We start from the raw sequence: 16,701 nt of genomic DNA on the forward strand, positions 1-16,701 counted from the left end.
ACAATAACTGAGGTTGTTCTCCGACCTTCACAAGCACATTGTGTCACGCGTACACCCACGTTCACACACAAATACTCTCACACACATATCATACATTCACAAATGTCATGTACACACACACACACACATGTATTTCATATACTCATATACACCCCATACATACAAGCATGCTGAAAGTGCTGTACAAAATTCCTTACGTCCATAACACAGCATATGAAACATACTTGCATGGAGCTTGGGTCTCATCTTCAAGGTATCTCATGTCTATACAAATACTCCAAATTCTGGGAGAAATATACGGAGATCTGAAAAACTACCTGTTAACTCGGTGATACTCATCCTGTATTTTAAGAACCCAGCAGGGCATGGTGTAGAGACATCAGACTTTGGAGTCTCGGGTCTAGAGTAGAGCCCCCATTCTTCCTTTGGTCCCCAAGGATGGAAGGATGAATGAGGCCTTGGCACTGCTCACAGTCTTTGTTTGAATGTGCTCTCTCTCTCTCTCTCTCTCATCCCCCAGGTTCTTTCTGTTTCTCATGTTTCCCACTCTCTCATCATAGGTCCTTGCAGAGTGGAAGCAAAAAGTTGATGAAAGTCAAGCTGAGCTGGAAGCTGCCCAGAAAGAGTCCAGGTCTCTCAGTACTGAAATCTTCAAGATGAGGAATGCCTACGAGGAGGTGGTGGACCAGTTAGAGACGCTGAAGCGAGAGAATAAAAATCTGCAAGGTGAGCTCCCTCCAGAACACAGCCGGATCAGACTGCCCTTCTGCCAACTCCAGTCCCATTTAACCACAGCTTCTTCCTCCCTATGATCCTATAACACCCCATCCATCAAACCTCCCAGTTACTAGTGTTCCCCAAGGCTCAAACCCTCTTCATGAAGGTGCAAGGGCTGCTGATAATCAGCTTGAGGACTGGAGCTACCCAGTGAGTTGCTAAGTACATCGCTATTAGAAAACAAGAGACTTCAGGGGTTTTAGCCTTCATGTGGCCTCACGTCCTTGTGCCTGTGGCTAAAACTCTTGATGACTTCAGACTTGCTCTAACTAGACATCAACCATGTTTCCCTAAGTTTGACTGCATTCTGGAAGACTGAGAGTCTAAGGTTTCTGGTCCTTCATGGTGGTTCTGTATATGTAGGGTCAAAGACAATCTTCTTCTTGTCCCTCATTTGTAGGTAGACTTTTCTGTCCTGTCAGTCCAACTCCCAAATAACTGACATGGAGACTTAATATTAATATAGATGTTTGGTCAATAGCTCAGGCTTGTTACTAGTTAACTCTTATAACTTAAATTAACCCATTTATAGTCATCTACATTCTGTCACAAGGAATTATCTCTGTTTGATCACAGATCATTCATCTTGCTTCTCTTTGCATCTCTCGCAACTCCTCCGACTCCCCCCTTCTCTTTCCTAGCGTCCTCCTAGTCTGGCTTTCCTGCCCAATCTCTTCCTTCCCAGGTACAGGCCAGTCAACTCTCTATTAACCAATGAGAGTCAGACATATTTACAGTGTACAAAGATTGTTCCACAGCATTTATTCTCTGCACAGTTCGGGTGAGGTAACACTCCTGTGTCTGGCCTACCGTCCACCAGAACAGCGTCCCGTAGTCTCTATGTAAAAGCCTCGAAAGAACTGCCGTCCCCTCACTTGCCTGGAAAACACCTAGGCTGGGAGCTGGAGCCCACTGGAAGCCTAAACCAAGACTGTCTCTTGCAGAAGAGATTTCTGACTTAACTGAGCAGATTGCAGAAATGGGCAAGAACCTCCAGGAAGTGGAAAAGACAAAGAAGCAAGTGGAACAGGAAAAGTCCGAGCTCCAGGCTGCCTTAGAAGAGGTGGAGGCAAGTGTCTTGTCTGGAATCAGATAGGAAATGGAAAGAAACAATGCTCTTTCTCCCACATGGGGCCTGGAACATGGAATCCCCACTGGGAAGAACAGTCAGCCAGCCCTAGATCTGAAAAGCCCAGGCTGAGCCACTTTATCCCCTGATGTTATTTATCCTATGTCCCCTTTTGAGAATAAATAAATGTGTTCTTTATGTCCTCAATAGTTTCCTCTCAAGAAGGAAACTGCCCATCACCAAGCTTCCCCTGAGCCCCCTCAAAATCCCTTGGTGCCTGTTTCATACAGAGGCTTACAGCATCTTTGGCTACTGGGAATCCTGCATCATCAAAAGAGACCCAGAGTCTCCCCTGTCATAATCAGTTTTATTATAGTCACAATTATGTGCCTGATATTAGTCACTATTAAGTGCACCATTTAGACAATATTTACCAGCTCAAGAGATGCACTCCCATTTCAAGGTATGAGATAGTTAATCGCAGATACAAAGTTTGAATCTGACTTCCATTACTCTTAGGGCTGTTCAGGAGCTCATCAAACGCTCAAGCCTCAGAGCATTGTTTCCGTGTGTATAAAGTGAGCATCACTGTTTCATATTTATCATAATTTGAAGGAAAATGCTCATTTAGGGGGTGCCACCAGGTGTAATGGCCCACACCTGTAATTCCAGTATCCAGGAAGATCATGAGTTTAAGAATAGCCAAGGCTACATAGTGAGTTCCAGGCTAGCCTGCTGGATACATGGCACTATTACAAAAGGAAAAGGGGGGGAGGGGGATGCAGTGCTACTCATGAAGTTCTCATTGCTCCTTAGGGTTCCCTGGAACACGAGGAGAGCAAGATCTTGCGTGTCCAGCTAGAATTAAGCCAGGTAAAATCTGAGCTTGACCGTAAGGTCACAGAAAAGGATGAGGAAATTGAACAAATAAAAAGAAACAGCCAGCGTGCTGTGGAGGCCATGCAGAGTGTGTTAGATGCAGAAATACGCAGCCGCAATGACTCCCTGAGGTTGAAGAAGAAGATGGAGGGCGATCTCAATGAGTTGGAGATTCAGCTGAGCCATGCCAACCGTCAGGTGGCAGAAACCCAGAAACACTTGCGCACGGTCCAGGGCCAGCTTAAGGTGAGCTCTGGTCAGTTTGGCAGACCTGTGATCCCAGAGCCCACCCTGAAGCTCTGCTCTTACTCCTGGTTTCCCTTGAAGGATTCCCAGCTGCACCTGGATGACGCTCTGAGAAGCAATGAGGACCTCAAGGAACAGCTGGCCATCGTGGAGCGCAGGAATGGCCTTCTGCAGGAGGAGCTAGAGGAGATGAAGGTGGCCCTGGAGCAGACAGAGCGGACCCGCCGGCTGTCGGAGCAGGAGCTCCTGGACTCCAGCGACCGTGTCCAGCTGTTGCACTCCCAGGTATGTTGTCTCCTCAATCGGGTCCACCCTGGGCAGTAGGGCAGTGGCTCTGCCAGGTACATCCTCCTCCACCCACCTGGGGCATATAGCGTCCCAGGTGCCTCGGCAAGGAGTTTTCCATTTCTCCCAGACTTGCGGTCAAGACCAAGTCAGAAAAACCTTGATTCTTGAGCTCTGAGATCTGTTTGATCAGAAATAAAGATGAAAGATCTTGCAGGCTGTGTGCAGTAGTATTGGAGCAAGGGAGTAGGGAGAATTCAGGGAGGAAATACAGATTTAAAAACCTTTATCCAAAATACGATGACAAGAATTTACTTGGAGCCAGAAGTGTTTCTGGTTTGGGAAGATTTGCATGTGTGAATATTTGCATATACATAATCAGAGATACTGGGGTTGAATACAAGCCTAAACCTGAAACTCGTTTCTTGATACTCACGCCCTGAAGATGATTTGATGTGGCCCACTGTGTGAAGTGGGATGTAGAATTTTGCACTTATGCTGTCCTGTTGCTACTCAATGTTTTGGATTTTGAATCTTATCTGATTTCAGAATTTCAAATGAAAATAAATGTTCAGTCCATAATTTAAGCTAAAATCTTAGGATATAATTTTACAACATTTTTAAAGATACTTGCTCTAAAACATATAAATCCTAAGCAAACACATAGAAAATAAATCACTTAAATAGTTAATGTGTTATGTTCTCTCATTCTTAGGTCTTTGTGAATTACATAAATACCACACTTTTGTATTTGACCAATATTTTGCAGCTTCTAACTTCCATTTCACAATGTGTCCAAAACGCATTTCTAACTCTTTAAACAGTTTCCAATGCTATGGGTTTCAATAGAAAAAAAAAAAGGCAACAAAAGTTGAATATTATGACTACAATCAGTCCTCTATGGTTGGCTATTTTACATTGTTACCAATAAAATTCTTTACTATTACAAAGACTAACTAATATTGCCACAACTAATTTTTTCATTCATCTGTGATTACTATTGTCACTATATCTGGAAGAAAATAAACTCAGGGTTAAAACAGTAAAGACATTTGTATACAACACATGTAAATTTCTACTAAACAAGGCTCTCCCGATTTTTATTCCCATTTATTACCATGCGAGGATTGTTTTACAAATTCCAAAAGACCCTAGCTGTTGAATCATCACAAACTTTATTGTTGAAGCATATGTCATTAGTTTATAATAATAATAATAGTACTTATTATTATTATTATTAGTTTTAGTAAGGATGAGATAGAACATATCACCAACTGGGTATCCATCATATTTCTTGTGTGTTTTAAATATTTATTCTTCTTGCCCCTTTTTCTTGTTAATATATCTTATTTATATATGGACAGGAGTGTTTTCATATATAGATAATGTGTTCTGGTTTGTCATTACCGTTCCAGTTTCAATTCCATGCATGGCATATTTTAATTAGTAGAAATATTTTTCATTTTACATAAATGTGTCTATCAATCATATTCTTGTTTCAATGCCTTTCACTGAAAAATCTATCCATCCTCAAAGGTTTGAAATTCCCCCTTTATCATTTACTCCATTTTCTGATGTACAGCTGTTGGCTCTGTCCCAGAACTTTCTGTTCAGTCAGGAATGATATTGTACCCAGGAGACCACTCATGTGGAAAATAAGAAGAGGAAGATGACTGTGATTCACTTCCCTCCCCACCCACTGCCCTCCATTCCCATTGTTTTAAGTGCCCATATGAAACCGTCACCCTCAAAATCTAATTTTTCTTGCAGAACACGAGCCTGATAAATACCAAGAAAAAACTAGAGGCTGACTTGGCTCAGTGCCAGGCGGAAGTGGAGAACTCCATCCAGGAGTCCAGAAATGCAGAAGAGAAAGCCAAAAAGGCCATCACTGATGTGAGCATCATCCTCTGCCGAGCTGGTAGTGGGAGCTGAGAAAGGGGGATTTCAGATCCGGGGGGGGGGGGGCGTTGGCAAGGGGGTATCATCTCTTCTGAGCACAGCCAGTCTGTGGTGGCTTCCTGGAGAGATACCAGGAAAGAGGGTCACTGGAGAGGCAAAATGGGACTCGATGACTGGGAGGGGAGGCTCAGCATGAGGCACAAGATGACAGCATTGTCTCTGTACTCTGAGTACTACTGGATGGGTAGCCCACAGATACGTTCTGTGCACTGACCCAGGCTGCCATGATGGCGGAGGAGTTGAAGAAGGAGCAGGACACCAGCGCCCACCTGGAGAGGATGAAGAAGAACCTGGAGCAGACGGTGAAGGACCTGCAGCACCGTCTAGACGAGGCTGAGCAGCTGGCACTGAAGGGCGGCAAGAAGCAGATCCAGAAACTGGAGGCCAGGGTGGGTGATTTGAGAAAGCACTGGCTTTTCAAGTAGCCTTGTTTCAGCCATCTTGGGCAGAACCCATGAAGCAGAAATTTAGATTTAGTGGTGGAAAGTGCCGCCGCCACACCCTGGCAGGTTCTCGCTGTATAGAACTCACTATACAGACCAGGCTGGCTTCTAACTCACAGAGATCTGCCTGCCTCTGTCTCCCAAGTGCTGGGTTTAACAGTGTGCACCAACACACTTGGCAAAGATGACATCTTTTAATGTTCACTTCCTGCTACCCCTGTAGATTCACAATTATACATATATAGGGAAAAGTGTTCTATGATCAAGAAATTCCACGCTTGGACATGTTTTCTATGGTTTTGATAGGCTCCTTCTCTCCCTCTGTTCCTACTCTCGGGTTATTCTCTTTCCAGCTTTCCTAATCTCTATATGCAGTAGCAGTTTTAGGGGATATCCCACCCCATCCCCAAAGGAGCTTGATTGATACTTCTTCCTCCAAGTTCATGCACCAGAGACACGATCTCTCTGACACCAAAAGTCCTGGACTTGCTCTCGGAGCCTACCTCACAGTCGTTCATTTCCTTTGCTGATCTATGCTGTTTTCTCAGCCTCCTGATTTTCCCTTTCAGATCTGTGATGGATTATTTCAGTCATTTTTGAAATGGGCTGCATACACGATTGACATTTCAGAGAAGGGCTGCATGGAGGAGGCTATTAGAATATCTCTTTTGTCCCAGGAAGAGAGAAAATGGAAGAGTGGGCAGGAATGAAGAGGAGGAAGGAAGAGGAGAGAATTTTCCCAACAGGAAGTCTCTAGTACAATTGTTCTTTATCTGAGCATCCCTAGAACCATGTGGTCGCTAGGCACACGGTTCCTTTTAAATATGCAAATTTTTGTTGTTTTTTTGTTATTTTTTTTACTTCCCATAAAAAATTCTTCCCTTCCATTCCAATGAAAAGGAGCATAGCCCCTCCTTCTCATAGACCCCTTCTAAAAGGAAAGGATCAAGTCCCATGATATCTTGTGGTTTTTCTTAGCTCAGTCAGGAGCCTACGGTCACCTCCCCCTTGCACAATCAGTCAGCCGCTTTGAGTGTCCTCTGATCCCAGCTGTCCAGTTTCACACATCCGAGAAAGCTTCCAGAGGCCTGGAGAGCAAACGAGGGGTGGGGAGATTTGTTATGAGACCGGATGAAAGATGGTGGAACTCCATTTGCACTCTCCCCCAGGAGCTTTCAAAGCTGATGTAATGAGTCTCCTAGCATGAGCTGTCCTCTATTTCTGATGCTGTTGGAGTCCCCAGGGACAGGGGCATGTGGTTGGTTGAGACCCCAACACCCAGCTGCATCTCTCTGAGTTGTGACATTGGGATACTGGCACCACACTTGACAATCTGCCACCTAAGGGGCTTCCTTCTTCCCTCAAGACTTCAGAAAAGGCAAAAGAAAAGTATGGCATTAAGGTGATTCCTCACTCGCTTTTCCGTACTTTGTCTCATCCCACCCACCTTTGAGGTGGGTTGGGCAGCACCAATGGCAGCCATGCCCAGTGATAGCAACTCACTTGCTTTAGATCTACCAAACAGCCTTGGGTTTGGACATAGCTTGGTCTGCCCACGTTTAATGCCTTGCCTACTTGGAATCAAGACATTTATTAAGAGTCCAGCAGATTTTATCAATAAGGATAAACAGGGCAGACTCCCAACCTATGGTGTCCTTGCCAAAGTACACAGCGCCAGAGGAAGGGACCTCTTTGCCAAGCCTGAGCCAGAAGCCAAGCGCTATGCAGTAGTGCCTGACTCTACCCCGAGAATGCATATTGCTATAATCTGTACAAAGCCACTACAGGGACTGGGTCTGTGAGGAGATGTCTCTGTAAAACACAGCAAGGTCTTAAGATCACTTTAGGATGACTAGCATGTGAGTCCGCTAGAGAAAGATAGTAGCCTTGACCTCACTTCTGATGCTCTTCGCCCCACACAGGTGCGGGAGTTGGAAAATGAGCTGGATGCTGAGCAGAAGAGAGGTGCTGAAGCTCTGAAGGGGGCCCACAAATATGAACGCAAAGTCAAAGAGATGACTTACCAGGTAGCGAGCTGCAAGCCCTCGAGTGCTGCAAGGTGGGGCAGACCCCAACAAAATGAGTCGAGGACTAGAGGTCTCTGTTACGGATGCTCTTTTTTGCAGGCTGAGGAGGACCGTAAGAACATCCTCCGGCTTCAGGACTTGGTGGACAAGCTGCAGGCCAAAGTGAAGTCCTACAAGAGGCAGGCAGAGGAGGCTGTGAGTACTGGAGGCTCCTGTGCATCGTGTCACCCACCGGGGTGTCCTCATGAAGCCCAAGTGGGGACCAATGCCTAATTGGAATCATTCAGAGAGCCCCAGGCCTGACTTTGCATCTATAGGTCACACACAGAAATATTTCCCTTTATGCTCATTTGGTCTGTGTTCGTTGGATCTTCTCCCCTCCTAACTTCCTGTACCCTCATAGCTTCCCAGCTCCTCCCAGCCACCTCCATCCCCAACCTACATCTCTCCCTGGTTCATTCCATCTACCCCAGAGCATCTTAGTTCTCTCTGATGACCTTGCATCATCCCAGCTCTCCCTAGCCAGACCAGACCACTACCAGCAGCGCCTTCTGCCCTCCCGCCCTGAAACACCTCATCCTAATGTTTGTCATCCCACTGCACTCTACTCTCCTGGTCCCACACCTCCAGACTTCTATAGCAACATGCCCGTACTCCTTTCCATCCCTGTTTCACTGCCTCCCGATCAAATAGGTCAGATCAACAGGAAAGGCAGCAGATGAGCCAAAACCAGTGCTTTGAAGGATGTCTTCCAGGGGCTTTGGGTCCGAGGGCTACAAATAGCAAAATGTTGGGACCAAGATGGGAGGTAGCCTTTGCTTTGTAGAAAATAAATTATGCCGGGTGCTGACACTGGCCTGTGATCTCCAGTACTCCAGAAATGGAGCAGGTCGATTGTAAGTCTGAGACTTGCCTGCACTACAGAGAGATACCCTGTCTTCAATAATAAAATGAAAAGAAAAATTTCAGTCTAATAAGGTTAAACATGTTGCCTTCAAGGATTTCTCAGATTTTATAGCTAATATGTGATTCACTCTCAGAAGTAAAGGGCCCTCTAGAACAGTTCCTTCACTGCACTTGCTTGGCTTGGGATCTCCCAAGGCCAATGTCTGAAGGAAGAAATGATTTGTATATGGCCTTTCCCTTTGCCCTCTTTCTTCCCTGCTCAGGAGGGAAGAAGTCTTGAAGAAATATACTGGAACCAGTTAAGAGTTGGGGTGGGGTATAATAGTCTATCCTAGCTACACAAAATTATCAAAAACATCAAACAAAAGGGATTTGGACCATTGATCTGATACCTTCAGATGTCATGACCTGGGTCATCTCAGAGTTGTGTAAGAGTTGTTCGGGAGAGCTGTTGTAGAGAGGGAGTTCAGGGTACGTGATGGCCCTTTGGAGAAGAGGAAGAGCTTGCAAGGAGCCCTGAGTTAGCACACCACATCATGAGTTCAGCTCACAAGGAGCCCCTAGCTAGTACACCACACCATGAACAGGACACCATTCTCTGGAGAGCTCAACTCATCTCCCCTCAATGCTCTCTGTGAATACAAGGCTCACATTTTCCTGGTTCCCCCACCTCCCCAGAACCCCAGAGCCCCAGAGAGGTTCCACAACTGTATAGCCTCTGTCTTCTTCCCATGCAGGAGGAGCAAGCCAACACACAGCTGTCCAGGTGCCGGAGGGTCCAGCATGAGCTGGAGGAGGCTGAGGAGAGGGCAGACATTGCAGAGTCACAAGTCAACAAGCTAAGGGCCAAGAGCCGTGACGTGGGAGGCCAGGTAAGAGCAGACACCTGAGGATGGTATCTTTCCAAAAGGTTATTCATACCGAAAGACCAATAGACAAACCAAAAAGAGCCTGGAGATGTCTTTTGGTGTCCTCATCCTTGCCACTGGTTATACACCCACAAATGTTCTTTTAGCATAGACTCCTATGCAAGAAGCACAGGGTCCAAGGATGTCATCTCCCTCTCTCCCTATTGGGAGAGATGCAGTCTAGTGAACCCCTGCTTCTGAGGTGACGTGTCTTGATCCCTAGAAGTTTAATTGGTTTCTTTGTCAACACAAAGTGAGACAAGGTCATTCCTTCCTGCCATTTTCTGAAATTCCCAACTTTGCATCTGTTCCCCTTGAAGGGGATGCCATGCCCCCATGGAGCTTGACTCATTTCCTGTGTACAATTTCTTTTCTCCCACAGAAGATGGAAGAATGAGGCTCTCCCGAGGCTCGTTGCCATGGGCCACCTCCGGGAAAGTGAAAAGAGAGAATGTGGGAAAAATAAACTGTCCAGAATCCTCAGAATCCAGACTCTGCTGTGTTTGTTATTGTGGGGTTGAGTTTTGGATTCTTACCTACTTTGCTGTAATTTGCAAGAAAGTAAGAAATGGGAAAATGTTTGTTCCTTGCCTCACGTAGAAAAGGTGAAAACCCAGGCAGTTCCCAGGTAAACTTCCAGCTTCCGTAATCATTTTCAAGTAAAGACCTAGCTGGGGTGTGTGGCTCAGGGGTAGAGTTTGCCTGACATAGGTGGGGCTCTAGTTTCTATCTTCAGCACTGTACACAACCTAGGTAAACTGAAAGCAAAGACTCTGTATCTGCCCACACCTGACACCTGTTAAAATAGCTCTCACCAGAAAGATGAAGGCTAGCAAGATGACAGAGAGAGATGGGAACCCTTGTGCACTGTTGCCGAGAAAGTGAGTGGGCTCGCCATCATGGAAAACAGTGTGAAGGTGCTTCAGCCAACAAAGGCAATGCAGTGGTGTGACCTGTAATCTTCTGCATGTATTTTCAAAGGAAACAGGATTGGGATTTTGACAACGCTGTTGCTTGGCTGTCTGCTACAGAATTAGTCACAAAAGCCAAGACATGGAAACACCCTAAATGTCTGTACTGGGTGAATACATTTTGGATGAATACTATCCAAAATCAGTGGCGGCTAGGGCTGGGGAAATGGCTTAGTAGGTAAAACGCTTGCTATAAAGCATGAGAACTGAGTTCAGATTCAGCACTCACACAGAAGCCTAGGAGAGGTAGTGTATACCTGCACCCCCAGTGCTGAGAAGGCAGAAACAGGAGGATCCCTGGGGTTTGTTAGCCAGCTAGTCTCCCCTCTAGCCAACCGCTGTCCTCCATGTTCAATGAGAGACCCTGTCTCAAAAATAAGAAGGAGAACCGTAGAAGAGGATGTCAAGATCTGCTCTCCGCATGAACACACACACCCCACACAAACTCACATAAAAACGATGTCTCAATATGCAACAGACAATTCTTCAGCCTTTAGGTGAAAGGAAATACTGCTGTGTTGTGGCAGTTTGGTGAATTCCAAGGACACTGTGCTAAATGAAATAAGCCAGATACAGAAAGGCAACACTTGAGGGATGTCACATGTGTGTGGAATTAAAACAATTACTCAGAGAGGCATAGTGGAGGCTGGAAAGGGTTAGAAATTGGGGGAAGTGAGAAAATATTGACCAAAAGAAAGTAAGCTTCGGTGTACATGGTGGATAATTTCTGGAGGCGTGGCAATATGCACAGCAACTCAAGTCGGCATATGTGTGAGGTGTTGTGTTCAAGCCCCTCACAAGTGAAACAAAAAGTCATACACGTTAGCATATAAAACTCTTAGTTGTTAATCTTCCCTCAGTAAATCTGAAAAATTAATACTTCAAAAAGGGGAAGAAGACCAGGCATGGTGACACACAAGTTTTTAATTCCAGCACTGGGGAGGCAGAGGCAGATGGATCTCTGTGAGTTTGAAGCGAATCTAGTGAGTTCCAGCACAGCCAGAGCTACATAGAGAAACGATGTTTCAAAAGGAAAGGAGGGAGATAGAGAGAGAGGGAGAAAGGGAGGGAGAGAGGGAGGGAGGGAGAGAGAGAGAGAGAGAGAGAGAGAGAGAGAGAGAGAGAGAGAGAGAGAGAGAGGAATATGGAATTCTCATAAACTGGGTTTTTTATCTTCTCCCCAAATCTATTGAGTGTTTAGTGGGCTCAGATGACTAAACATTCTATGTCCAGGGCAGAAAGGAGAGGAAGTTCGGCCCTGGAGGTCAGCCCCCCAGGCCAGTGCTCTCTCACTGAGCTGCTCTGCTCTTTTCTCCCATACCCTTTGGGATCTGAGCTGCCCAGCTCTCTGTGCCCACTTATGAGCAAGCAGCGGATATTGTCAAATCCATTCACTCACAGGAAGTCAGAGACACTGGGGGAAAGATGGACTGGGCCCAGGCACAACCTTGATCTCCCCCAACTTGAGCAGTTCTTTTCCACCTGCCTGCATCCACTTCAGGATGCCCAAGGTCAAAGGGACAAGCTAGTCCTGGAGAACTTCTGACTTTCAAAGTCCAGGCTATGACAGGGACCACCAACCATTCCCTCTCCAACATACCAGAAGCTAGTTAGTCTGAAATCTCTCTTGGGTCCTAAAGGTCTTACTGATTTTGATTGTACTGATTGGCTGGTCCTGCAGCTGGGGTAGGATGAGGACCATTATAGAAAGCTTAAGAGACAATATTAAATACTAGCCTAGGCCTGACTGCTCACAGACTCTTTCTGTGTGACCTTGGGGTATATTATCTAAACTTGAATTTCCACATCGGCTACCCAACCTGTGCGGTCAGGAGCGCAGGCTCTGGAGCCCAGCAAGCCTACATGGAATTCTGATAGTGTCACATTAAGATGTGGCCTTGGGCAAGTGTTCTCTCTCAACCTCAGTTTCCTGATTTTTTAGGGTGGAAAACACAGTCATGGCTATGGCTGTTTATGCTTTAAAATTCATTTGATTTGATTTATGTGTGTGCGTATCTGTGCATTGTATACATGCACATGCATGTGCAGGTGCCCATGCAGTCCAGGAAAGGCGATTGAAACCTATGGAGATGGAATCGTAGGTGTTTGTGAGCCAGTCAATATGGCTACGGGGATCCGAACTCCAGTCCTCATGACTGAGCAGCTCACACTTCCCAGCTGGGTCTCACCCTGCCAGAGTTTGATCCTTCCCAACCATACTCAAGTTATTTCATGACTTAATCCTTGGTTTTCTCACACACACACACAAAAAAAAAAATTGCTTTAGTAGTTTGTTTTGAGAGGCAAATAAGAACATGTAAGGAGTACACTTGGTCTGGAGCCTGACATACCTGACATACTTTTATATTGTGATAGGAGGCATTGAGATTTCATCCTAGGAAGTGTGGGGGTGCCCTACTAAGTCTTTGCTTTTCTCTTTGGGTCTTGTATGGTTTGAGGAGTTAACACGCTTGGAGTCTGTGAAATTGCTATGGAACAATACCTCTTTGGTAGCCCAAAAGAAGAGATCTGAGTTCCTCTTCCTAGATATACTCCAGTTTATTTGGAGCTCCCCAGGAAAACATCACCCTTAAGTCGCTACCCTTACCCAGCCTCTGTTTCCGAGCTGCTGGCCCCTGCCTAGGTCTCTGAGTTAAAGGAAAAACAAAGCCTATATTCTTCACAGAGCGGTCTTTTTCTACTTAATCAATATTCTGATTACCAAATGAAAGGAAACAAGGACAGATTGACAGATGGAAGGATGGATAAGCTGATGGATGGTTGGCAGCCTCTCGTGCCAATCCACCAGGTCTATATACCCTGTAAGAATCCAGTAACTCAGTATAATTTCCTTTTCTGGGACTGAAAGAGAAAGAGTGAAGATGAGATTTATGCTCTGATTTTTCCTCATCACCATCTACATGTTAAAGCCCAACCTGCAGCTGGGACCAGTCTTGAGCCCTCAGCTCCTTCAGGCTCCATGGCTGTCCTTCGAAATGCAGATGGGGAGGAAGAGAGCCAAGATAGGGAATGCACAGAAAGGAAGCAAGAAAACCCGGAAGTTGTCCCAGCACATCTCTACTCTCCAAAGACTGTGGGCAAGAAACACCCCCAACTCTCAATATGGAACAGAAAATCTGATTATCCACCAGCTGCCTGTGAGAGGGCTTGGCAAATAATTCCTAAGCAACAACATGCAAATGTCTCCCCAACTATGTGACCTTGCCCCACATAAAGGTGAGAGCATCACTGTTATCTGACTACCAATGATAATGACAGTTCTGCTGTTTATTATTAATTATTATTTGGTATTGAAACCTAGATATAGAACGTGAACTTTGAGCCCTGAGGCCTCTTGCCCTGGTCTATGGCCCCCTCCAGAACAGAACTTTGCTGCCACCTTCTGGCTATGGAAAAATGTGCTTTGAGTTATGCAAATGATCTGGAGATTAAACTCATGGTTTCTTCAGAGACTTCGAGTGCTAAAGTCATCATAGTCTTTTCCTGGTCCCCAGTTTTGCAAACAAGAAAATTCAGATCAATACTGGGATCTGAGCCAGACACCCACTCCAGGCCTCTTGGATCCCAGACCAGGACCCCCTGAAAATGACTACCCACAGAAAAGGACCCTGCAAACATCAACAAGACTGGGATGGCTGAGTAGAGAAAATGGTTTCTGTTTGTGGTCTTGGTTTCAGGGGTAGGAGAGCACAAGACCATCACACAGTCTGCTACACTGACCCCTTTCTCATCCAAGGAGCCTCTGTCAGACCAGAAAGATGCCTTGGTCCTGCAGGGGAAGCCTCTGAGCTCTAGCAAGGGTGAGAAGGAAGCAAACAGCAGTTCCAAAAGCAGGTTCTCTTTAGCTTTTCTCAAACCCAAGAGAAAAACCAGCTAACTGTTCACTCTGCAGGACTATTCCATTTCCACCTCTTCCCACCCTATTCAACGCCCCCAGGAAGTTGGCATCGATGGGCTCCAATGCATTCTGGCTTTGGTTAGGTCCTGAAAACAGGGAGCCAGGATGGAAGAGCAGAGGGAAAGAGGAGATTGGGTCAAATTTGTTCCCATCATCCTTCACTGCAGCCAATGGCCCCATTACCTGTCAGATATCCTAGCCTTCTCTGTCTCCAGACTCTGGAAGGTTCTTCTCATTCCCTGAAGTCACCGTTAGACCTAGACATGGAGACCTGAGCTAGTAAGGCTGCAGCCCTGCTGGACCTGTAGTTTTCCATGCTTGGCTACACATTTACAAAAAGTCTCTTCCTCATACATTCTTCCTAGTGGAGTAACTTGGATGTGCTAGCTACTTCCTATGAAAAATGGCTGATACAGGATTTCCATTCTATACATATATGTTATGGGCTTGTGGGTTTTCCTACTGAGGTGCCCATACAGGTAAGCATTCTTGCTATTTCCCAGCTATCAGAGGATCACAGGTCTAAGCAGATGGCGATAATGCATTCTGTTTCCTTACATACTTCAATCTGTCATCAGTCTTCACTGAAAGTTGTTGAACCTATGCAGAGGCCACTCATCCCATCAAAGTGAAGTCTGGGGTGAGCTAGAACTAGTTTGCAGAGCCAATTATTGAACTCAGCATTATTAAAATCTTAACTTTTATAAACTTATAGTTAAATGACTTGTATTTAAAACAAAGGCAAAATAGTCAAGGACAACCCTTCTTAATGACCTATGGCATTTTCTTACCTTTAATCTCTCGAGTTCATATACAATTAGGAAATCTGTGTGGCGGAAATGCTATCTAATGATGTACTGTTTCATCCCTCATTCAGTCACATGATGTTGACTCCTTGAAATTGGCCATGGTGAGACTGCTGTGCCATGAAAATTGGCAAACACAACCAAGTGCAGGTAGAGGCTTGTAAGCCTTTAATCAACATGTCACTGTGTGGAAGCAAAGAAATATAGGCAAAAAGAAACCTAAAATTCTGTCTATAAGAGATGTTGGACTATAGAGAGCCAATCCCAGATTGCCTAACCCCCGAACCTATGTCAGCTTAATCAAGGTCGCAAATTGAAAAGCTTTTAAGATGAGGGTTTCTATCTTGCTTAAGGAGGTTGGCGGGGTGGGGGTTGGGGGCAGAAAGGACACTGGAGTCTCTGCTGTGAGCTCTCTACCCTGCTGCCAGATATAAAAACCGATTCCACTGTTTCAAAAAGCCAGCTCCAAATACCTAAGTGAAAAGGAAATTTACTAGTTTGTCTAAATGAAATTCCAAGAGCAGTCAATCTTTAGACTGGCTGTATTCACAGATGCATTATACACATCATGGTCAGATATAGGCATTCAGATGACTCATTCTCTCTCTCTCTCTCTCTCTCTCTCTCTCTCTCTCTCTCTCCTCTCTAAACTAACTGCATTCCTAAAAATTTCTAAAATTTTTATTACATTTATGTGTGCGTGTGCATACCTGTAAGGGCATATGTGTGTAAGTATGTGTGTGCCATAGCACACATGTGGAGATCATAGGACAACTTCTAGCAGCCAGTTCGCTCTTCCAGTATGTGGGTTCTGGGGATAAAATTCGGGTTGTAGGGCTTTAGGAAGTGATTTTTACCTCCTGAGTCACCTCATCAGTCCTAAATCAACTGCACCATTGAAGGAAAAAACAACCAAAACAAAACAAAAGCAACTGCTTCTGTAGTTCCAAATGGATGAACTTATAGCTGATATTTTAAAATAGTAGCATAAAGGGAAAGAAAAAAAGCAGAACTGCTTGGCCTCAATTGCCGAATATGGTGCCATGTCCATGGGCCAGAGCTGGTAGGAGGCTGTGGAGCCCGACTGGTCGGGTCTGAGTCATGGGTCCTAGAAGTTTGAGTAGCATCAGCTCCTCCCAAGCTCAATGAACTGAGAGTGAAGGTCTTTCCTACCTTCCCACCGTGTCAAGTTCCTCTTTCCCAAAGAAACAGTATGTGAGGGAAAAGGCAATAGATGTTCCTTTGTGGGCTCATGCGGTGGCTGGAGACCATGCTGAATGAGTCTGCATTTCTTAGGGCAGGACAGACCCTGCCTTCCCACTGGGTCACTGGGAGGACAAAGCGATACAGTGGCTATAACCTCAGCAGCACAAGTGTCAGTGGGCTTTTCCCTTTCTTTCTCACTCACCCTCATTTGTCTCTTTCCCAGGAATGACAATGCCGCTGTATAAAACTCTTACAATGTGGGACATGCCTCTCTCCTGGCTCGCTGTTGAATCAGTC

The 16,701-nt window shown here is 45.5% G+C and overlaps 1 protein-coding gene across 1 annotated transcript in view; it reads left to right on the forward strand.

The window, feature by feature from the left end:
- Myh13 (myosin heavy chain 13) overlaps positions 1 to 9,484 on the forward strand; it is a 46,710-nt gene extending 37,226 nt beyond the window's left edge. The window contains exons 30-38 of the mRNA XM_057773934.1: positions 561 to 726; positions 1,722 to 1,846; positions 2,663 to 2,971; positions 3,053 to 3,256; positions 5,027 to 5,152; positions 5,437 to 5,607; positions 7,584 to 7,688; positions 7,788 to 7,883; positions 9,332 to 9,484. Coding sequence (XP_057629917.1) covers positions 561 to 726; positions 1,722 to 1,846; positions 2,663 to 2,971; positions 3,053 to 3,256; positions 5,027 to 5,152; positions 5,437 to 5,607; positions 7,584 to 7,688; positions 7,788 to 7,883; positions 9,332 to 9,484 — 1,455 coding nt within the window. The remainder of the gene's footprint in view (positions 1 to 560; positions 727 to 1,721; positions 1,847 to 2,662; positions 2,972 to 3,052; positions 3,257 to 5,026; positions 5,153 to 5,436; positions 5,608 to 7,583; positions 7,689 to 7,787; positions 7,884 to 9,331) is intronic.
- The last annotated feature ends 7,217 nt before the right edge of the window (positions 9,485 to 16,701 follow it).

This window comes from Chionomys nivalis, chromosome 7 (assembly GCF_950005125.1).
Source record: "Chionomys nivalis chromosome 7, mChiNiv1.1, whole genome shotgun sequence".
In the NCBI taxonomy this organism is placed as follows: domain Eukaryota; kingdom Metazoa; phylum Chordata; class Mammalia; order Rodentia; family Cricetidae; genus Chionomys; species Chionomys nivalis.